The sequence below is a fragment of the Salmo salar genome, chromosome ssa23 (genome assembly GCF_905237065.1).
Source record: "Salmo salar chromosome ssa23, Ssal_v3.1, whole genome shotgun sequence".
In the NCBI taxonomy this organism is placed as follows: domain Eukaryota; kingdom Metazoa; phylum Chordata; class Actinopteri; order Salmoniformes; family Salmonidae; genus Salmo; species Salmo salar.
Window position 1 is genome coordinate 12833020 of NC_059464.1, and position 23364 is coordinate 12856383.

At 41.8% G+C, this 23364-nt stretch overlaps 3 protein-coding genes across 12 annotated transcripts in view; 2 read left to right on the forward strand and 1 right to left on the reverse strand.

Moving 5' to 3' along the window:
• The first annotated feature begins 3514 nt into the window (after positions 1 to 3514).
• Positions 3515 to 13543, forward strand: LOC106584075 (dual specificity protein phosphatase 22-B). The gene is made up of 7 exons (XM_014168916.2): positions 3515 to 3860; positions 4079 to 4112; positions 6017 to 6099; positions 11833 to 11882; positions 12062 to 12136; positions 12225 to 12396; positions 12612 to 13543. The coding sequence occupies exons 1-7, from the start codon at positions 3840 to 3842 to the stop codon at positions 12762 to 12764; spliced, it is 588 nt and encodes a 195-aa protein (XP_014024391.1). The 5' UTR covers positions 3515 to 3839; the 3' UTR covers positions 12765 to 13543.
• A 204-nt stretch (positions 13544 to 13747) lies between these two features.
• Positions 13748 to 19494, forward strand: irf4l (interferon regulatory factor 4 like). 3 transcript variants are annotated; one of them, XM_014168713.2, is made up of 9 exons: positions 13748 to 14071; positions 14305 to 14507; positions 15389 to 15575; positions 16071 to 16168; positions 16515 to 16659; positions 16932 to 17033; positions 17230 to 17610; positions 18207 to 18316; positions 18595 to 19494. In XM_014168713.2, exons 2-9 carry the CDS (start codon positions 14307 to 14309, stop codon positions 18775 to 18777), a joined length of 1407 nt encoding a protein of 468 aa, XP_014024188.1. In that variant the 5' UTR covers positions 13748 to 14071; positions 14305 to 14306; the 3' UTR covers positions 18778 to 19494.
• Positions 19495 to 22782: 3288 nt separating this feature from the next.
• LOC100380722 (exocyst complex component 2) overlaps positions 22783 to 23364 on the reverse strand; it is a 100509-nt gene continuing 99927 nt past the window's right edge. For all 8 annotated transcript variants that reach the window (XM_045705928.1, XM_045705934.1, XM_045705930.1 and 5 more), the window contains one exon: positions 22783 to 23329. In XM_045705928.1, coding sequence (XP_045561884.1) covers positions 23236 to 23329 — 94 coding nt within the window. In that variant the 3' untranslated portion in view covers positions 22783 to 23235. The remainder of the gene's footprint in view (positions 23330 to 23364) is intronic.

Below are 23364 nucleotides of genomic sequence, written 5' to 3' on the forward strand. Positions count from 1 at the left end.
ACCCCCAAGTACCATTGTACCATACACCCACACATCCGTCATATCTCTATGAACGTTTCTCTTCATGAAACTTCTCTTTTATTGTAAACGCCTCTCCTCTCAGCTGTGTGCTATCTCATGCTGTACACACAAACCACACACATGAACACACTAGACACAAAGCTCTGCTAAAAATGCATCACAGAACAGTGGAGGTGAAACAATATTAACGTCGAAGGTTACTGTAATTGACATGAATAAAAGCATTTAATAGAATAATCTACCACAATGACAACAGCAGCAGAAGAATATAGAATAGAACAGAATATAATGAATTAATACTTTATGGTCCATTTCTTGTGAGAAACAGAATTGTGCCGAAACCATGGGGCCTACTGGATGTCCAAAAATGTTTTTCTTTCTTCAATTTATAGACCTGGTGCGGTTGTACACCTGTTGCAAATGCATGTATCTGCACAGCAATTTGGCCTGTGTTACCTAGCGTGGATTTTTTTGTGTCAGTGTTGATTTAGGATTTAAATTAACTATCTAACAGTGGAATTAACAATCAGTTGTGTAAAATAACCCCAGTGTTGATGTTAATAATCAGTGTTGAGTGTGAGGGTGTGATTGGGTCAGTTTTACTCTGTGGACCATGAAAACCACATTGTTTCACCATCATTATCATAATTCCCAGCATGCTCTACTGCAGCTAGATTTTTTTAGGACTGTTTTTAATATTTGTGTTTTTGCATGTACATTGATTGATTGATTAATCTTATGTCACACAAAGATAAATAACATACATTTTTCTAAACTAATTCAATCAGTTAGTTAGATTTATTGCACCTGTTACTGAAATGGTTGTTCTAGTTTAAATGGTTTAGGTAGTCTTCTTTATCAATGTTCCTAATGATAGACATTCAGAATGCAGGTTGTGGGTGTCCTAACTTTGGCTGGATTCCAATAGGAATTACACATCATGTTGCAAGCCAGCATAATCAGACTTGCTGGCCTGATGTGGCATGTAAACCAGGAGGTTCCTAACACCACCAAAGTAAAGCCTCATGATATATGTAATGTATTGTCATAATCAGTTTACTTGTAATGATAACATTCAACAACAGTAAGAACTTATTTGGTGAAGTCCACAGGACAGAAAATTAACGAATTCAACAAAGTGCCTAGTCACTTTACCCCTATCGATGTATTACCTCAATTACCTTCACTAACCTGCATCCCTGCACATTGACTCGGTACTGGTACCCCCTGTATATAGCCTCATTATTGTTATTTTATTGTTACTCAATAATTGTTTTACTTTAGTTAATTTTGTAAATATTTCTCAACGCTTATTTTTCTTAAAAATGCATTGTTGGTTAAGGGCTTGTAAGTAAGAATTTCACATTAAGGTCTACACCTGTTATATTCAGCGCATGTTACAAACAAAATGTGATTTTAATCGATTTGTCTCTGTCACTAACAAACACAGTCATGGGTGGTAACGCTACAATTCACTTAAAAAGGCAAGTCACACTGGGAAATGATATTGGAGTCATGGCTTAGTCGGGGTGTGGCTTTGAATTTGTTATTTTTGGCCACCTGTGAGTGAAAGTGTTATACCAGTTCAATTGGTCTAGGGTTATGTTAATCAATGTTTGAACATATTGGCTACCACTTCAGATGTCTTTGTAAATGTGACATAGATGCATGTGTCAATAAAGACTTGTAAGAAAGTACTATTATGTATTTAACCCAGCACTGAGTGACCAAGTCAAGAGATCTGGAGCTCTTGGTGTAATGGTTAAAAATAATATATGAGGTGCTGGTACAAACTATGTACACTTCCTAGTGTTAAATGTACCAAATTAGCTGTTATTGCAATGTCGTGGAAATTCTTACACAGGGACACTTGAAGTCAATCTTAAATGAATCATTGTTTATTTGTCAGCACGCTGGAGTGGTTCCAACAAACTTAATGCACCACAGTGAATGTCTGTCAGAAGCTCTGCCTGGGCAGTCCCAGCAGTTGTCTTATATACGGCTATACACAGACAAGTTATATTTGCATGAATTATTGCAAAGTGTGCTGGATATTGGCGGGAACTGGAACACGTCGTTGATCCAGAGCATCCCAAACATGCTCAATGGGTGAAATGTCTGGTGAGTATGGAGGCCATGAAAGAAGTGGGATATTTTCAGCTTCCAGAATTGTGTACAGATCCTTGCGACATGGGGCCGTGCATTATCATGCTGAAACATGAGGTGATGGCGGCAGATGAATGGCACGACAATAGGCTTCCGAATGTTGTCATGATATCTCTGTGCATTCAAATTGCCATTGATAAAAGCAATTGTGTTCATTGTCTATAGCTTATGCCTGCCCATACCATAACCCCACCACAACCGTCGAGCACTCTGTTCATAATGTTGACATCAGCAAACCGCTCGCCTACACAACGCCATACACACTGTCTGCCATCTCCCTGGTTCATTTGAAACCGGGATTCATCCGTGAAGAGCACACTTCTCCAGCATGCCGGTGGCCATCGAAGTTGAGCATTTGCCCATTGAAGTCGGTTACAACGCCGAATTGCAGTAAGGTCAAGACCTGACGTGGTTACACGTGGTCTTAAAATGACATTGGAGGCGGCTTATGGTAGAGAAATTAACATTACATTCTCTGTCAACAGTTTTGGTGGACATTCTTGCAATCAGCATGCCAATTGCTTGCTCCCAGCATGCCAACTGCACATTTTAGAGTGGCCTTTTATTGTCCCCAGTACAAGATGCACCTGTGTAATGATCATCATGTTTAATCAGCTTCTTGATATGTCACACCTGTCAGATGGATGGATTATCTTGCCAAAGGAGAAATACTCACTGTAGTATCGGTGATCTACACTACATGGCCTCCCTTGAATGAGTAGGTGTTCTAAAACTTTTGAATGGTAGTGTATATCTGTTTATATTAGTTACTATGCTGTTACTAAGCGGTAATGTATTACGGCAGTGTTATGTTACGACACCTAATCGGTAATGCACATGCGCACGATTGGGGTGGGCTGTAGAGCACGAGAGGTTTTTTCTAAACTAAACTGTACTCCTGTATCCAGCCTGGTCATTTTCTCCACAACACAAATATTAACACTCAAAAGTGTTGACCTGTATAGACACTGGCCAAGTGTCAAATTGAAAATTGTCTGTGTTGATTTAGCACTGGAGAATTTGCTTTGTGGTGAGTAGACGGTTAAAAGTTCAGAGCAACTGAGAGATGGATTATTGGGGCTCTGTTGGAGCTCTGTGGGTTATGTAGGCTATTGTAGGTATGGGCTATGGGCTTGCCTCATCTGCCCCTGGCCCTCCCTTATAGCCCCAGACCTGTCAGGGAGGATCTCTCTGTCTATCTCAACTCCACTCCACTGAGACATATATTTAGCCCCAGAGAGCAGTGGCCACGGGATGGCCACATACCAAAACACTCACATAGCAGGTTTAAGGTCACATTACGTCATTATTAATGACCAACAGTTAGATTTATCGACTGTCTGCAGCCATAACCACAACGGGCAAACCCGGTGCAACGCACACTGTATCAGAACTTCAAAGGTCTCGTTAAATAGATAATGAATTAGGAACTGGAGAAGATCGAATGACCTGAAAACTACACGAAAGGAAAGACTACTATCTGCCTGTTGAGAGGGCTTGTCACCAGCTACCTGCTTTTGGGAGATAAATTATCCCGAAAATATTGGCTACATTTCAAACAGGCTGTTCAGGCTATTAGGCTATTTATTTTGAATAAGACATTTAAGCATTAGATTGAAGCATCTGGCAGAGGGATATTTTCTTCCCAGGACATGGGGAATGGAATAAACAAGGTAGCGGTAATAATTATGTCAATTGGAGCACGTGTGTGTCCGAAGCTTTCTCGGAATGACATCATCTGCTTTTGATTGAGAGAAAGGTTAAGCTATAGACATTCAGTTAAATACAATGGCTCAAAGATAGACTGCAGTAAATAGGCCACAATTAGCGGGCTCTTCTTTTATAAGCTATACGGAATAATTTGAGAATAAACATGTATTTCACAATGTAGGTGCTGCCAGATCTCTATCTGGGAAACTTCAAAGGTAAAGTAATTCCCTCACAGTGTGTGTGTGTGTGTGTGTGTGTGTGTGTGTGTGTGTGTGTGTGTGTGTGTGTGTGTGTGTGTGTGTGTGTGTGTGTGTGTGTGTGTGTGCGCGTGTGTGTGTGTAAGGCATGTGTGTAGCAGTGGGTGTCCCACACATGCTGTTCAGTTCTCCAGATCTTAACACAGATCCGCTAAAGCACAGTTGTGAGGGTGTCTTTATTTAATAAGAACGTGTGCTTGTGTAATAAGCATATACAGTGGGGTCCGGGATTGTTGACACCCTTGATAAAGATGAAAAAGGCGTTTGCAGTTCATTTTGTTTGTGTTTTACATTATTTTTGATATAAATAAATGGTAAATTATGTATTGTGAAATGTTCAGTCACTTTTATTGTAAATAAGAATAGAATATGTTCCTAAACACTTCTACATTAGTGTGGATGCTACCATGATTACAGATAATCCTGAATGAATCGTTAATAATGATGAGTGAGAGAGGGTCAAAGATCATACCCCCAAGACATGCTAGCCTCCCCTGTTGGTAATGGTGAGAGGGAGAGGTTATATTATGTCTTGGGGCTATGAACTTTAACCCTGTGTAACTTTCTCACTCTGCATTATTCACGATTAATTGAGGATTATCCTTAACCGTGGTAGCATCCACATTAATGTAGAAGTATATGTAAAAGTATAATGTAGAAACAAATTATATTCTTATTTAGAATAAAAGTGACTCCAAAATGACACAATACATTATTTACCATTAATTTCTATTGGGAACAAAATAATCTGAAACACAACCTAAATGAACCACAAATGCATCCAACAAGTTTGGAGATTCGCAAGCTTGATGTAGTCATTGTGTGCAAGGAATATGGGACCAAATACTTCACTTCTGACTACCTTATTTATAAGAATCTTTAGGGTGTCAATACTTTTTACCCCTACCTTTTTGAAAAAAAAGTATTACTTGTTAAACAAAATCTCTTTCTCTAAGCAATTGTATTAGTATAAAATAACATAATTTCCCTTTTTTTAGCATACAATACAGCTCAGTATTTGAATTATTTATTTTATACATTCATTATTGCTCATTTTTATCAAGGGTGTCAATACATTTCGGACCCCACTGTATGTGTGTGTGTGTGTGTGTGTGTGTGTGTGTGTGTGTGTGTGTGTGTGTGTGTGTGTGTGTGTGTGTGTGTGTGTGTGTGTGTGTGTGTGTGTGTGTGTGTGTGTGTGTGTGTGGTATTTTGCTCAAAATAATTTATTTGATGATCGTTATTATATAATAGATTACACCAGCCAAAATCAATTTACTGACTCCTACACTGGGCATGATTTGGGTTGGACTTCATTTCATAATCAGGCTTGGGCCTAATTTCCTCAGAGTCCTTTCTAGTCCATATGTATATCACCTCACCATTCAATAAACCAACCCAGCGTGAGAAAACATGCCCTTGGCACATCTGACCTAAGTAGAGAACCTTTAGCTTCCTTTTAAAGACTGAATTTCATTAGAAGATTTACTGTTTCTTGCTTTTGTGCTCTTTTAGAAACACCGGTTTTCCGGTTTTTCTTTCAGTTCAAATTAAGAAAAACCTGTGTGTGAGAGGTTATTTTCTTGGAGATCCTTGGGGAGTTGGTTGCTGTTGTTGAGCAGAAAACTCTTTATTTAGGACAGGGCTACATAGGGTCTTTGTAATTTGAGGACAGGGCCTACGTGATTTTTATCAGCTGGCAAGTGTGTGGCACTAGCAACTCCAGGGTCGTGGGTTCGATTCCTGCAGAGATCATGTACATACAGTACACTTAAAATGTTAGCACTCACTGTACTGTAAATCGGTTTGGATAAAAGCATATCTTAAATGACATATTATATTATTATGTTTTCTATCCTCAGATGCGCGGGACAGGGAGTTGTTGGCGAAACACAATATCACCCACATCCTTTCCATCCATGACACCGCTGCCCCCATTTTAGAGGTGAGACTATGCCTTGCCTACCCCTGACACAGATTAAGCCTAGTCCTGGATTGGAGATGGAGATTCTCCATTGAAATTGTATATTAGTCCAGAACCATGCTTTATCTGTGTCCAGGGAACCAGCCCTTAGAGTTACGACCTGTGTGATATTGGGCTCAACAGTATAACCTGACCAATCAGTCTACTGCCTGCCTTGTTATATTAGTATGGAATGATATCTGGTTGCAGTAGTTGAATGGAATGATAAGTGTAGATCATTTTTGATCCTACTCTACTTATATCATAACCTTGGGAGGCTATGCTTGATCTTGAACAACTAACACCCACTTAATCCCACTTGATCACAGTCATATCGCCAATAGCAATATAAGGGCTGAACTTGATATAATCATTACATTGTGACAGTTGTAAAGTGTTCTGTTCTTTCTATATTAGGCTGTGTGTTTTGTAAACAGTGTATTCTTGTCAAAGGTTCTACGCCTCAATGCCTGTATAATAATGGTTCTCAGATAGTTGTGGAAGAAAAAAAATACCCATAAGTAATTGTTGCTGTGTACTGAGTCAAATACTCATTCAATGTTCATTATGTCACCAATTCACACTTCTCTGTTACGACTCCTGAAATAGAAAACTGAAGTTGTATTGAAAGTCAAACTTTCCTATCCCCATTTTCAATTGTTATATGGAAAGTATTAGACTTCTGGTATCACTCACAAGACAATGGGGTTCTTCACTCAGAAAAAAAGGGTTCCAAAAGTGTTATTTGGCTGTCCCCTTAGGAGAAGCCTTTTTTGTTCCAGGTAGAACCCTTTTGGGTTCCAGGTAGAATCCTTTTGGGCTCCATGTAGAACCCTGTGGAAAGTGTTCTACCTGGAACCAAAACGGGTTCTTCAAAGGGTTATCCTATGGGGACAGCCAAAGAGCCCTTTTAGGTTCTAGATAGCACGCTTTTTTTAAAGAGTGTACCTCATGTCATGCAACTCAAGGTGGAGTTGCATAAATGTTTATTTGATACTGGATGTTGGTGAGTTTAAATTATTCTACACTTTTTTTATCAAAATGTAGGCATGCATCATTTTGCAGCTGAATATGTTTACTAGATTTCTGCCTTTTGTGATGACATTATTGAAACCTTATATTCCTACAAGCTTTAACAGCCTCACGTCAGAATTAGACGTTCATCCATGTTTCGGAAACGTCAGATTTCGAAGTTGTTCCAAATGTCAAATTTCAAAGTGTTTAAGGTTAAGTTTAGGCATAATCTAGAAGAAAATGAAACGCACACCTATTTAGGCAAGGTGCTGACTAGCGGAGTAGAAAACTTTAAAATAAAGGAGAGCTCAGATGCAAAAATGTAATGTCCAACGTTTCGACAGGCAAGCTGTCTTCGTCAGGGTGAGTTTAAGTTAGGCATTAACTCAGAATGATTCATGTAAGGCTTAAGGTTTGGGATAGGCTTAAAACAAAAATATCAAAAACAACTTTCTCTTAATTTATTTAAACATGCAACCTTTGGAATCAGAGGAAGATGCTTACACTTAGTGATGGGAAACCAAGGCTTTCTATAGGCTTCAGGCTTTCACCAAATTGTGCCTAAAAACGGTAAATTATTCAAAGCTTCATTATCTGGTCATAATGCACATTAGTGACATCTGCTGGTCAGCAATAAATAGTATTATGGGATTGTCAGATAGAGGCATTTTTTTCTCTGTTGTGTTCATTATAACACCTTGGCGCAGCAGTGAACTGTTGGATTTAGTAGCCTGTAATCAGTTGGAATAGAAGGTTTGCATCTTACACCATGCTTCCTTTTTGTTATAGTTTGGACACTATATAATTAATTCCTACTGAATAGGTGGTGGACTTAACTGCAGTATAGTATTATTACTATTCATGGGAGCATGGATATTGGTGTTGACCGTGACCTTTACCCTCCTGTGATGTCATCACCCAGAGTTGGCACAGTATTAACGGGACACTACCTCATGTTGAGTTGGGTGTATCGCTCTCATTTTACATTTTAGTCATTTAGCAGACGCTCTTATCCAGAGCAACTTACAGTAGTGAATGCATACATTTCATACATTTTTTTTTCTGTGCTGGCCCCCCGTGGGAATCAAACCCACAACCCTGGCGTTGCAAACACCATGCTCTACCAACTGAGCTACAGGGAAGGCTCTCCTGTTTTCAACATTTGTTACATGGCTGTACCCCTTTATTTTGTAGTTTGCAAGTAAAGGCAATGAACATTGAAACGCGTGTGGATAATCCTTGTCAAGTTACCACACTTATTTTGCTTTCAAGTTCACTTTTTAAAAAAACGGAATCTAAGGCATTATTTAGGATGCTTAAGACAGAAGCCTATACTACACTAAATAAAACAAATAACTTGAACAACAGTGCAGAAATAACCATTTTCAAAATAGTGTGCCTTTAACAGGATTCAAACTCATATCCTCACGAATATTTCTTAGTTCCCTCCTCTATGTACCTGCTAAACTACCAGTTAGGTGAAATGTTTTGTACAAAATCCGAACTATATTTGTAAGTACGGTGTCCACTAGAGGTCGATGTTTGAAAGCAGCTTGGAATTTAAAAAAAATCATTGGAACCACAGCAAAATCTGTGGGAGCTTGCATTTTGCAACACATGATTTGAAAAAGCACGTGATCAAACGAAGCTTCGAACGTCATTTTACTTTTTACCTTTATTTAACTCTTATTTTCAATGACGGACTAGGAACAGTAGGTTATCTGCCTTGTTCAGGGGCAAAACGACAGATTTTTTCCTTGTAAGCTCGGGGATTCGATCTTGCAACCTTTCGGTCCAAGTCCAACGCTCTAACCACTAGGCCTACCTACCACCCCAGATGACGTACTTCTGAAAAAGTGATACACGCATTGGCACCCTGCTTCAAAGTTAGCTGCTTAGCAATTTTGACGCATGCCTCGGAGCTCCGGTATAAAACTACTTACGCCCATCCACAACGCCCTAGCAAAACCGAAACCTACTTGAAGGTGACAGTGCTCACTGTTGCCCCCTAGTGGCCAGTTTCCATGTCATCTCCCGACGTCATCAGACATGGATGGACATTGAATACTGACTTCTATCATGGGTGACCTGCCTGCATATTCATAATTACATGAAAGTGCAACTCTATCAAATCAAACCAAACTTTATTTGTCACGTGCGCTGAATACAACAGGTGTAGACCTTACAGTGAAATACTTACTTACAGGCTCTAACCAATAGTGCAATTTTAAAGTAAAAACAACAGTAATAAAGACAGAGAAAAATAACAGTAGTGAGGCTATATACAGGCACCGGTTAGTCGGGCTGATTGAGATAGTATGTACATGTAGGTATGGTTAAAGTGACTATGCATATATGATAAACAGAGAGTAGCAGTAGCGTAAACGAGGGGTTGGAGGGTGGTGGTTGGCGGGACACAATGCAGATAGTCCGGGTAGCCAATGTGCGGGGGCACCGGTTAGTCGGGCTAATTTAGGTAGTGTGTACATAATGAATAATTAAAGTGACTATGCCTATATGATAAACAGCAGCGTAAAAGAGGGGTTGGGGGGAGGGTCACACAATGCAAATAGTCCGGGTAGCCATTTGATTACCTGTTCAGGAGTCTTATGGCTTGGGGGTAAAAACTGTTGAGAAGCCTTTTGGTCCTAGACTTACCGCTTGTCATTTGGTAGTAGAGAGAACAGTCTATGATTGGGGTGGCTGGGGTGTTTGACAATTTTTAGGGCCTTCCTCTGATACCGCCTGGTGTAGAGGTCCTGGATGGCAGGCAGCTTAGCCCCAGTGATGTACTGGGCCGTACGCACTACCCTCTGTAGTGCCTTTCGGTCAGAGGCCGAGCAGTTGCCGTACCAGGCAGTGATGCAACCAGTCAGGATGCTCTCAATGTTGCAGCTCTTTTGAGGATCTGAGGATCCATGCCAAATCTTTTTAGTTTCCTGAGGGGGAATAGGCTTTGTCGTGCCCTCTTCACAACTGTATTAAAAGTTTATCTGAGTTTTCAGATAGGGCTTCATACGGAAGTTCAAATATGTTTCTATATGAGAGAGTGGGAAAGGTGTGTTTGTGTGAGATAAGTACAGATGGGGAGAGGACAAATCTCAAACTGAGAATGCTAAAATGAGCTGTGCGGTTAGCAACTAGTTTTCCTTCAGTGCTGTTGACTGCAGCTGTTTCAGTTGCACTGAAAAGCAATAAAATACAAAATACACCATATATGTGTACAAACACACACACACACACAACTATTGTCTCTGAACTTTAATATTTTCTCATTGAAAGTCAGCCTGAAAACCATGTATTAATCTCTTCCCACTTTATCAATCTGTGACAGCATCTCAGTTAGTTGTTGTGTGTACAGTAGTGTGCTTTCACTATTATTATGCTGAAGAGAGAATGGCAACTTCTAATACAGTATTAAGATAGACAATAGTAGATTTTGGTAGACAGAAGATGCTCTTTGGTAAAAGGGGTAAATTGGTTATCAAAAAGAAAGGACGACCATGGCACTCTTCATATAATTAATTAAAATGCCTTTATTTGTACGGCATGTTCAATGGAAACAAAGTTTCAGGGAGGCCAGGGAGTACTGCCTGTCGAAGGCCATGCAGCTGAAACGCATCGGCGAGTCGTCACACTACTAGAGAATGCGTTATCATTCTACCTGTAAATCAACTGATCAACTGGTTAGCAAGCTTCTATGACTCAGCTCTTTGCAGACTAATGGCAAGCCAGATGGAGGGTCAATTTGCATACCCAACAGTCAGCTTGTATGGTTTTACTGATTGATTTCTGCAAAGATGGCTCTGTGGTTTTGGAGAGGGAAGAGGTTAGTTAACAACCTGGTGAAGTTGACATGGGCAATTTTAGCAGAAATTGGTAATGCTTCTCAGGATTAATATTCTATGTATTAATTGCGGTGTATTTTTCTAAATCTAATTTGTTGCACACAGTTTTGGTTAGAGTTGTGTGGTAAATTGTGGTCATGACAAATTCCTATGGTGATTGTTGGTCTTGACAGTGTTGTCTTGTGGGTAGCTATGCTGATTGTGATGACTCATTATTTGGATGACCAGTTGAGATGAGCTTATTAGAAAATATCAAGACGAAATGAGATTTCAAACTGCTCCTACCTGTGTTCTACTGTCTATCGGTGGTGCGTGCGGCTGTCTGTCTGACCTGTCCAGTTGGAGGACTACCGTGACTCTCTGTATCGCAGAGTTTTTTTTTTTGCAGAGGCGCAGTCATAACAGGATGGTTCGTTTCTGCCCGCTGAGGCCATGGTTCACCATCAGCTGTCAGGTGCACATTCACCACACACACACACACACACACACACACACACACACACACACACACACACACACACACACACACACACACACACACACACACACACACACACACACACACGTACGCACATAGAAAGAGAGTAAACCTGTATTGTCATGATGCGCTACTGCATGGGGTTTGTCCCTTGTTAGGACCTGAAAGAGGAAGAGAGCAGAAGACCCCAACACCACAGAGTTCAAACTGAAGTGATAAAGAGCCTCATCACTAGATATAGTATGTTGGCATACTGTATTATGTATGACACAATGTTTATAGACCCAAATGCATAACGTAAAATGTCCAGTTGGGTATGTCAATGTTTTATATGTTGTTGACTTGTTGTTCAGCTCCAGTTGTTCTCTTCCACAGGAGATGAAATACCTCTGCATCCCTGCTGCTGATTCCTCCAAACAAAACCTGTAAGTGTCTGTACTTGTGTGTACGTGCGATGTGTGGGTACGCGCCAGGTGCGCTGGTGTGTGTGCATGTGTGTGTGGTTAATTAACAAATGATGAATGTTACGTGACTTTATATCCCCTAAATGTTGGTTTTCTAGCTCAAACTGCAGTCCTAGTCCAAGCTTTATATCTGTCTTCAGGACCCCGTTTTTTAAGGACAGCATCATATTCATCCACGAGTCCAGACTCAAAGGGAAAGGCTGCCTGGTCCATTGGTGAGATTTTTTTTCTTCATGTATTGATATTTGATTGAATGTATTGATGACGTTCTAATTGATGTAATTGATTGACATGTGTTCCCAGTGTGGCAGGTGTGTCCCGTAGTGTTACGTTGGTGGTGGTGTACATCATGACAGTTACTGGGCGGGGCTGGGTGGAGTCGTTAGCTGCGGTGAGGGTGGTACGGCCATGTGCTGGACCTAACGTGGGGTTCTTAAGGCAGCTAGAGGATTTTGAGAATCTAGAGGTGGCACAGGTCAGTGACAGTCTTCTTTGTCTCTCTTTTCTCAACCCACTGAGTCTTGCCTCTCTCTCTCTCTCGCTCCTCCTCTTATCTATTGATCTTTCTCTCACAATCGCTATCACACAAGTTCTCTGCTCCCTCTCATCTTTCCCTCTCTTATGACTCTCTCATCCTCTCAACTCCCCCACTCTTCTGACACTCTCTCCGGTCTCCTTCTCTGTCCTCAGTATAGGGAATGGTTTAAGGACAGGTATAAGGAGAACCATTTTAATGATGAAGAGGAGATCGGAGCCCTTCTGTGGCAGAAGTCTCAGGCCATCAGTGAGTCCATAGCAACGGCCACGGCAACGGCAGCTCAGCTAGCCACCAGCAACACATGACCCCATGTCTCCTGTCTGCTCAGCCCACGCCAGACAGCTGTCACTCACCCAATGCGCAGCTAATCACTGTTTCTGACTTCAATATATATTGGTGGGACTGAGTTTCTTATTCAGTTCAACCAACTGTAGGTTAGACCAACTGGAAAATGTTGATTACAAAAAATTTACAGGTTGTCATGAGGGGATTTCTCAGTGGTCCCTGTGTGCGACTGGGTTCTTGCTCTCCTCTTTCCCCTACCAGTCACAGCAACATGCAAGAGCAGTCAATCTTAACGCCCAGGAAAGATACATTACAAGCCTACATTACACACACACACACACACACACACACACACACACACACACACACACACACACACACAGAGAGTAAACCTCTAACTTCTATCATCTCCCCCACTCCTGTCCATACACACTCCCTCCCCCTCTGTGAGTGTGACGTGTGTGTGTTTGTGTGTGTGCTTTGTGTTTAGCCTAATACAAGGAATACATCTCTGTATATTCATAGGCCTAAACGTTATGTGAAACGCAGCACTGTATCTTTGTAGACCAACAGAGATTTTGATTGATTATTCTTGACCATGACATAAAAAAGTACTTAAAATGTGTCTACTGTTTCCATGCATATAGAGGTGGCTAAAGTTAGCCTATATCACCAAGCACAGCCACATTTTCATTTTATCCCCACTAAGCAATCTGCTTTATCACAATGATAATTAGCCTATGACTTTAGGAATTATAATGATTACATAGGCTACTTATAAAAAAAATTGTTCACTGATTAAGTTTGTTGGGTCTTTATTTGACAGCTGGATTTCGATTGACAGACTTTTATTCATTTATAGCCTACATTTATAGCCTACTGGAGACATATTTTATCATGAAAATAAAATAGGCTTAGGTTTTCCGTGACAGGATGTAGAATTAGCCTATATCATTGGTTTATATAATTTCAAAGAATTGCTTTGCTCTCGACTGGTGAACAGATTGTCCCACTTTCCAGCGTTGCGGGTGACTTTTTCTGCGACTGACGTTCGCGAGGGTTTCCCCTGCTGTTTACGGGAGGCGTGCGCAGCATGAAGGTTCACAGACGCGAACTGCCCAGCATCCCCGCTCCACTTCATTTCGCCCCGCCCCCATCTACAACTGATTTAAGTTGAGTTGTCACGCTGCATTATGATCTTTCGAGACTGATTGATTTCAAAACTCAAAGGGGTTTCGAGTTTCAGCGGTAAGTCAAGGATATTTGCTCTGCTCCCGCTCAAATCTATAGGCTACCTGCAGCAAAAAAAAAACACGTGTACATGCAAGTAAGTGTTCAAAAGTGAATGTAGCCTATTCTTAAATTATTTGAATTCAATTTACATAATTGGTATGCAGGTTTAGTATACGCAAGCAATTTGACACAAAAAAAAACATTTTCGCAGATATTTTTAGGCAAATTCATATGTTATGGATAATTTGTAGTCTAAATATCTTAGTCCCTGTAATATTTACCAATATAGCCTATACTGTCCTGACCATGCACCTTTCTCTTGGCTAGAGATGAACCCTGAATCGGACTACGGGATGTCTACGGTGAGCTGTGGGAACGGAAAGCTCCGCTCGTGGCTAATCGAACAGGTGGATACCGGGAAGTACCCGGGCCTGGTGTGGGAGAACGAAGAAAAGAGCATCTTCAGGATACCATGGAAGCACGCGGGCAAGCAGGACTACAACCGGGACGAGGATGCCGCTCTCTTCAAGGTAGGCTACTGTATGGTACGGGGCCTCAAAGGAATGTTTCCAACATTCTGCATTTACGCATTGGATGTGCGAGAGATGTGTAGGCTATTACATCTTTAGCAGACACTCTTCTTCAGAGCTACTTACAGTAGTGAGTGCATACATTTGAGCCACACAAGGAGCCACACACAGTACAATTAGACTAGTGATGAGTTCAGTAGGTGCCTTTTTATTTATTTGAAATTGTGCAGGATAAAATAACTTGAATCGAATCAAATGTTATTTGTAACATGCTTCGTAAACAACAGGTGTAGATTAACAGTGAAATGCTTACTTATGGGTCATTTCCCAACAACACAGAGTTAAAAAATAAAGATATAAAAAATAGAAATAGTGACACGAGGCATAAATGCACAGTGAATAACGAATAACAATAACGAGTAAAAATAACATGCCTATATACAGGAAGTACCAGTACCGAGTCGATGTGCAGAGGTACGAGGTAATTGAGGTAGCTATGTACATATAAGTAGGGGTAAAGTGACTAGGCAACAGGTTAGATAACAGACTTAGATGTAGCGGCAGCATCTCGTTTTCAAGTGTTCAAATATAAATATATTTTTTTAAATACTTAGTAACAAGAATAATATAGCAACTACTGTCTTGTAATAATAATACGAAACAAAAACTTTCATTAACAGCATAAAAAGGTTGTTTTACAACTGCTAGGCCTACAACTAATAAAAGCTACTGCTACAACTACTAACTACAACTAACCGTTGGGTAGGTTGAGGTGCCAAATCCATTACGCATAGGATTTAGGATTTACCAACTCATGCACAACTGCACCGGTGATTTGTTACCCGTGTCTGACGACTCCGTTTTCTGTGACTTTTCTGCAGGCTTGGGCGCTGTTTAAAGGCAAGTTTCGGGAGGGCATCGACAAACCGGACCCGCCAACGTGGAAGACGCGCCTCCGGTGCGCGCTCAACAAAAGTAACGACTTCGAGGAGCTCGTGCAGCGAAGTCAGCTGGACATCTCAGACCCTTACAAAGTCTACCGGATCATCCCGGAGTGCGCCAAGAAGCGTCAGTTTCATTTATTTTGCATTTACTTCAAATATAGTGGCCTAGGATTCATGCTGTAATTTTACGTTGCAGTTTATAATTAAATCAAATGATGAAATTTGTGGAAAAACCTATAGAAAGTTATTTAATCAGCTTTCATATATACATGTTTTTATTATATGCACCACTATTAGAAGGAAACACAGATGGCACCCACACACTGAATGCCCCAGCAGGTTTTGATAGGGGCCAGTGACTTATGTGCAAATAATAGAAACAATAGAAACATTTCAGTATACTGGAAAATCAGGCTGCCAAACCACAAGACTGTAGTTTCATCCATTTGCTCTCTCTGTCTGATATTTCATATTCGTTATGAACTTTCATGATAAAGTCTTGATTATTCATGTGTAATTACGAACTACTATCTACCCTCTCATAATTTAAGAGTGCGTTGAATGTCTGTGTGTGTTTACTCATGTGGTGTGTGTTTAAATTATGACTCCTGTGTAACAGATTTCTTGCTATCAGGATCCAAACAGGAGGATGGTGGCAGCCCCCTGAGTCCTCTGAGTTACCCCATGCTGCCCTCATACCCCGCCCTGCAGACACAGGTAATTATGGTCGTCTGTAAACTCTCACCTCTGAGAGGTTTTGTTTGTGGCGTGTGTTTACGTGTGTGTGCGTGTGTCTGTATGTGTGTTAGTGAGCGAGAGAGTGAAGAGAACAGCTGCGTGGATCGGCGAGTGTGTCATCAACATCACATGACGAGGGACTCAGAACCCACCCTTTCGGGCATGAACGCACACAGACACACTAGTACGCACCTTCAGTGATTCGCGCACAATATCACATGAGCCCAGTCTTAGTGATACTTCCTCTTCCATTCATATTATGAATCGTAGTTGGTCCCGTGTGTAGAGGTGATTGTTTGACTGACAGGTATCTCTTTCTCTATAGATGTCTGGGTACATGCCCACTACAGAGAGAGGCTGGATGAAGGACTATCTTCCAGAGCAGGCCTCTCTTCCTGAGCTGCCCTATGCCCAGTGCCCCTACCCCTCACGCAGCCTATCCTGGGCCCAGGGGCCCAGCATGGACAACGGTAGGCCTAATACCACAGCATATATTTTTAATTGCGTGAGAGAATCTAATGTAGTCTGTGCAGCTGTTATGTATCTGTAGTTATGCAAAGGGCTCTCATGGGCCTAAACCATAACTTGACATGTGCTCAAATAACTCACTTTTTTTTTTGCGTAAGTCTTCCATTGACCTCAATGTGTGAATCGTCAATTCAGGCTCATGATGTTTGCGTGTATGCTTTTCTGGTGTGTTGGAATACGTGCCTTCATTGAGGTCCTGTCTCTGCGTTTGCAGGGTACCAGATCACAGGGTCCTTCTACACCTACAGCGCTACTGACGCCCAGCCATCCCCCTTCACACTGGACACCAGCATGAGGTCAGCAGAGGCACTCTCAGGTACAGTATACACACACACATACACAAGCACGCACGTGCTTATTTACTTCAAATTTGACTTGCAAATAATATTTCGATTTTAGTCCACGTACTTGCGCATTATATTTAAGGCAAATTGATACTGTATTCCAAGAGTTAGCTGAATACTCAGATTTTTATGCTGTTTCTCTTATCTGTACTCCTTCCTCCACCCCAGATATGCGGTTACATGTGTCAGTGTTTTACCGGGACTCTCTGTGGAGGGAGGTGACCACCTCCAGTCCAGAGGGCTGTCGCATCGCTCCCTGCTCCCCAGACGACAAGCTTTATTCCCCCACTGTGGGTCCAGACCTGGTACCCCTACCCCTGGACAGCCTCCAAGCCCTGGGGAGGGGGGAGGAGTGTCCTCCCAGCCCCCCTGGTTGTACCCTGGAGAGGGGCGTGCTACTGTGGATGGCCCCAGATGGCCTCTATGCCCGGCGGCTGTGCCAGGAGAGAGTGTTCTGGGAAGGAGGGTTATCATCCTATGCAGACAAACCCAACAAGCTGGAGAGAGAACACACCTGTAAACTACTGCACACACAGGACTACCTCACAGGTAAGTTAACTTAAACTGCAGGCAGGCGCACACGCATCTCATTCACTGGCAAACTAAACCACACTCTGTTGTCATGCTGTTTCCTGGTCGTGGACAGGAAGCAGACACATCCTCCTTTCCTGTAAATATTATGTTGAGATTGCCTCCATACTTCCCCCCCCACACACTTTTAAGAATAGGACATTACACACAGTCATGTGACCTCATCCCCGCCCACCTTGCCCTAACAGATGTGTTCAGCCTGATTGGTCTAATTTGCATATAGACACAGGACTTTCCACCCAGTCACATGACTTCTAAAGTCACCACCACAACAGTTCATAGGAATTTGCTTTAGCCAAAATTAATTAACCCTTTATCGACCCAATGTCCCCTCCTTGCGAACTTCTCTACCCAACCCAATCCTCTAGATTGAATCCCTCTCTACTTCTGTCTCTCAGAGCTACAATCAATTTTCTCTACCACCCCTCACTCTCTCCTCGCTATCTCAGAGCTGCAGGGTTATTCCCTCCACAGTCGCCCCTCTCCATGCCGCTCCTCTGTACCTAACCTGACCATCTAGACCCTATTAACCTCTATTTCTCTCCGTCTACCAGAGTTGCAGGGCTATGCCCTCCACTGTCGGCCCCCTCCACGTCTCCAGGTGCTGCTGAGCTTCGGAGACGAGTGTCTGGATCCCCAGAGACAGAGGACCCTCACTGTACAGGTATATAACCATCCCCTAACATCAACATGACCTCTACCGGTCTTCAATGCCCCTCTCTACTTTACTCACACCCCATCACCTAATCCTGGCCCTCTATATACCCCTAACCTCCATCTATCTCTCACAAAATAGCAGTTTGATTCCTTGTAACACCCACACTCATACATAGCACTTACAGTACAGTCCCCCTTCTATCTCACCACCTAACCCCCTTACCACCACCACCACCTCTCAGTGACACTAGTACTAATCCCTGCTGTTGCCCTCCACTCCTGCAGGTGGAACCCATGTTTGCCAGGCAGCTCCTGTACTACACCCAGCACCAGCAGACCAGCGGACACTACTACCGCAGCTACGACATCCCTCTCCCTGGGGTCACGGAACACAGCATGACCCCTTCCGTAACTGAGGACTACCAGAGGGTCATCACACATCACCATAGCAACACCCTGCAGGACTGACTAATCTGACCATCTCTGATCACAGTCAGACTGCGGTGCAGGACATGGGGAGAGGGAGAGACAGGAAAGCCTGGAGAGCCAAGGAGAGAGTCGTCACACTGTACTCTGGATCACACATTTCCATCAAAGCTGAAGCAGAACTATGCCAATCCAAGCCAAACTGAACTTAACCAGGCCATGGAGGAACGTACACTGGGACCATTGAAGAGACTAACAGATAGTTAGTTGTATGCTGTAGATGTGTGTTGTAAGGGAGTCAACACCCCAAATTCTTATGGATCAAACTGTATTTCAACTACTCTCAGGGAGCCATCCTTTGGCCTTAAAGACTCAAACTTGACCGCCGTTTTGCAACGTCCTCTTTGTGACAACAGAACTGACAGCTGTAGTGATTGTATCGACACGCTCTAGAGTCGTGTGTGTGTGTGTGTGTGTGTGTGTGTGTGTGTATCTGCATTTTATTGTATGATTGTGTGTAGTATGGCCATACTGATGTTGACATGCTTTCTTCTGTAAATACATTTGACCTGTTACTTCTAGTGTATAGCGTCACATTTTCTCAATCATAAATACTGCAGTTCAGAGATGACCAAAGACTACCACTGAGATTTGACCACACTGAAACACGTACTAGCATGCCGAACCTTTGGATTGGCTCACTGTGTCATACATTGGGAATGTTTTGTAATCGAATAATTAAAATGTTTTAAGCAAAAACCTTGCATGTTTTGAGACATACATCAAATGAAGAGAAAGAGGGCTCATGTTAGATAAGTGATTTGTGAGAAGTGACATCCTTTGTGTGTGTGTGTGTGTGTGTGTGTACAGGAAGCCTGATTCAGATGCAGGATGATGCTGGTTAATCAAACACACTCGCAGGAGAACGCGGTCATAAACATTCGGTGATGACATCACCAGGGGAGGAGGAAGAGGTCGGCCACTCTTTCCGCCCCAGAGAGGCATTAGAACTGAAGAGGGTTTAGAACTGTTTCCTGGGGTGCCTTTAACATGCCAAACAACATTAACTTCCATGGAAGAATAGTGAAAACCCCAGAATGAGTGACACATCTGTGTGGTTACTTATCCACGGTCTGATAAGGTAAACAAGGCTGATGATGCCACTTGATACCACATTGTAATCAGGGGCGAAAATCTGATATCAACTTTGGAGGGGACAATTACATTACATTTTCTCAAGAACAATTCCTGAGGGGACACCAAAAGTAGTGCTGTAACACATAGCCTACGTTTAATATGGTAAATGTATATTGAGGAACCAAAGAAATAAGTTGTTTGCCGTACTCCTATCTACCGGTACCCAAAACTACACAACTAATCACAACAGCAATACCATTGCCTTTAACAAATCTTAGTTCAGTCACCAGTTTAAGTTGAGAGTGGGGGTATCCATGGCATTTTCCAATTATGTTCCTATTTTACAAGTTAAAAAAATGGAGAACCTTTCATAATGTTGCCAAACAAAGACTCAACAAACTTACCTGAGACTCCCTGTCTCTGCCAGTCCGTCCCTGCATATCTGTCCCCAACTCTGCTGTCTGTGTGCCATCTGTTGCCTGCTCTGCCTAATGACATCATTGTGAAACATTTCCATTAGAATTTAATTTCTTTCTTATGAACATTTTATCAACTAGTCTTTGAGATATTAGGCTACTAGGGTTCTTACTTTGCGTTTTGGTGTACTGAAAAATACTCTGATGTCCGTCTTTTTTCTGCTATTTTTCTGCCATTTTTCTACCTGGTTGGCTACACACACACAGTATGTAGGTTATTTACAGTAGGAGATGGGCTTCTATCATCTTATCTTCTATCATTCTATATGGGCTTCGATCTAAAAGGTAGCTAGCAAATGTGAAACGGATTGCAGTGACAAGAGTTGACAGCTGTATGAGTTCCCCATTTACACAACATATGCTGCAACCTTTTGTAATTTTAATTGTTTGTTTCATATTGGCTGGCTTCTAACAATAGCTGAATTTGCAAAGCTAGCGAGCACCAATTCAGTGGTGTTTGCTATAATCTTTGCTACCCGGGTTAAATAAAGGTGAAATAAAATATATAAATAAAAGTTCCCCTGCGACAATTTAGCTTTTGCAACGAGACCATTAAATATATTTAAAACAATGGTAGAACAGAGTGTAGTTCTGTTCAGTTTATCGCTAACCTTATCACAGGGACTTTGAAACACTAACTTACAAGCATGCTGATCTTGGAATAAATTGACGATAGCAAAGATTCCATCTTTGACGACGCCACATAAATGGAATAGGTACTAGCTAGCTTAATAGTTAATATTTGCGCGCTAGCTCTGCATATTCAGCTAGTGTGTGTGCGCGATTGACTGGATTAACCTCACGTCAGTTACGTGCATTGAGTGCCTTTCAGACAGTAGATACAACCTCTACGTTACCTCGCAAGCTAAGGAACTGGCAGTGGATCAAACCATTGTGAGGCAAAGGGTGGGGGGGTTGCAATCTTTTGAAACTTAAAAACGAGCTATTAAGTGTCTATAATCAGCACAATTGCTTTCATTGCGTATTATTAATATTATTTAAATTACATAGTTATGTTTCAGTGATATATTGGGGGGGACAAATCACATTTTTCCCAGGATGGGGGGGTCGTGTCCCCCCCGTCCCCCCCGGGATTTCCGCCCCTGATTGTAATACCTTATGGAGGAGAAATGGCTGTCAATGTAATCACACAGAAATATGTGCATACATGCAGCCAACTTAAATAAATGAGAAAACATACAATGGCAAAAGAACAGATTTTTGATAATAATCAACAGATAACCAACTGGTTTGCCTGACACTTTCCACTCCACCATCTACCTACAAAAATCCCGCTACCTACTGCCAGTGTCAATAACACCTATTTCAGAGAATGAGATCAACGTAAACATGTTTTGATTGATAGGCCTGTTCCTGTCGACCTGCGGCGTCCCGAATGGAACAGAAGTGCGGTGTAAAACTCCCCTCCTCACCTCTCTGTTGCTGTAAACAGTCAACCGGTGGAAGAAGGATGAGACCTGAGGGCTTTGAACCTACTGCTGTTGTGAATGAATCTGTGGGTGGTCACCACTGAGACAGAGCTAAGTTTAGAACAGACAATCAAAACACCCTGTCTAAATGACTTTCCCCCTGCCTGGCCTTAGAAAAAAATGGGCTGCTGCTGCTGATAATGTAGCCTGCATTAAGAAATTTGAGGTTTGACTTATCTGAAACAGTCGATAGTGGCAATAAGAACATTTACTTATTCAAAATTTAGCAGGACGAAATCTCTTTTTCAAGTTTCCCCAAAACCGACCACCACCCAAAAAACAATATTTAGTAACAAGAATAATATGGAAAATTGTCTAATAATAAAAAACTAAAACTTACATGCTGTTGTAAAACATTTCAATCTCATGATCTTTTATTACCATTTTTGGTTAGAGGTAGTTGATTTCTGGTAGGTTATTCAAGTCCCCATCATGTTTTCTGTTGAATTGTCTCGTAATGAGTGATGTTTTCACAATCAGTCATGAACGTGTGTAAAATGTTACAATATTTTGTGATAAAATCCCACAGTGCCGGTTCTAGGGACGCGCCCTGTGATAATCCCACGAGTCATGGGTGTGGCAGCCTTCGTCTACTACTACGTCTGACATACGACCACACATCAAAACCGCAACCATCCATCGCAGTTCAGTTATTGCTAACTCCACACACCTACAACCGAATCTCTGCGCAACATTTTTATAGCCAGTAACTAAGGAGTTAACATAGACCACTCCCCACCCCGCCCTACCAATACCCTAACCGGCCCTACCCCAGACACTAGTGTGCCAGACATAGCGTGAGCTGTCAGTACAACAATTGCCTGAGGTGACTGTTTTGGCTATTAACGTACTGTTGTATGGCTGAGGCCTTACCGTCTATGGGCAGAGATGACTATATGCGCTCTCTTTCACTGTCACAAATGTGGCGGTTACAAGAACAGAAATAATGTAAATGTGTCTTTATTTGGCAATTGAGACGGTAATAAGAGGACAGAGCATAATAATGACCATGTGCAGTTTCTTTATGAACATACAGAAATCAGGGACCACATATGTTAACTGGTGTCACGAACACCAGGCTAGCATGACCTAGCTTGCCTACAAGGGACTGGATGCTGATTTCTAGATGAGTGGCCATCTAACAATAGCATAATTAGCATGATTCCACAGTAGAGGGGCTGCCCAGATTAACTGTGAGATTAACTCAGAAAATGAGTGTACATATCTAAGATTAATGAGATTAGCGTGAAAAAGACTAGTGTGCAAATTTCCATTCTAGATCTTATAACAATTTAACAAAAAGCCAGGAGAGTGCAAGTAAATAGGCATTGCACATTTTTGATAGATAGAGATACTATCGTGCCATTATATTAATGTTGAAGAGACATTGTACAGACTCATCTCTTGACAGGCTGGACATTAGAGGGCTGGAAACAGGTGAGCTGGAGCTGCATACTGCTCTTAAACTTATTCAGCAGCTCCTCCAGTAACCTAGAGAGAGAGAGAGAGAGAGGAGAGAGAGGAGA

Bases quoted from the DNA above. Each gene is read 5' to 3' on its own strand.
- irf4l (XM_014168713.2), top strand. From the start codon at position 14,307: ATGAACCCTGAATCGGACTACGGGATGTCTACGGTGAGCTGTGGGAAC. The intron at 14,508-15,388 runs GTAGGCTACTGT...ACTTTTCTGCAG, and splicing joins AGGATGCCGCTCTCTTCAAG to GCTTGGGCGCTGTTTAAAGG. The intron at 15,576-16,070 runs GTCAGTTTCATT...CCTGTGTAACAG, and splicing joins CCCGGAGTGCGCCAAGAAGC to ATTTCTTGCTATCAGGATCC.
- LOC106584075 (XM_014168916.2), top strand. From the start codon at position 3,840: ATGGGGAATGGAATAAACAAG. The intron at 3,861-4,078 runs GTAGCGGTAATA...TTCACAATGTAG, and splicing joins TGGGGAATGGAATAAACAAG to GTGCTGCCAGATCTCTATCT. The intron at 6,100-11,832 runs GTGAGACTATGC...TCTCTTCCACAG, and splicing joins CCGCTGCCCCCATTTTAGAG to GAGATGAAATACCTCTGCAT.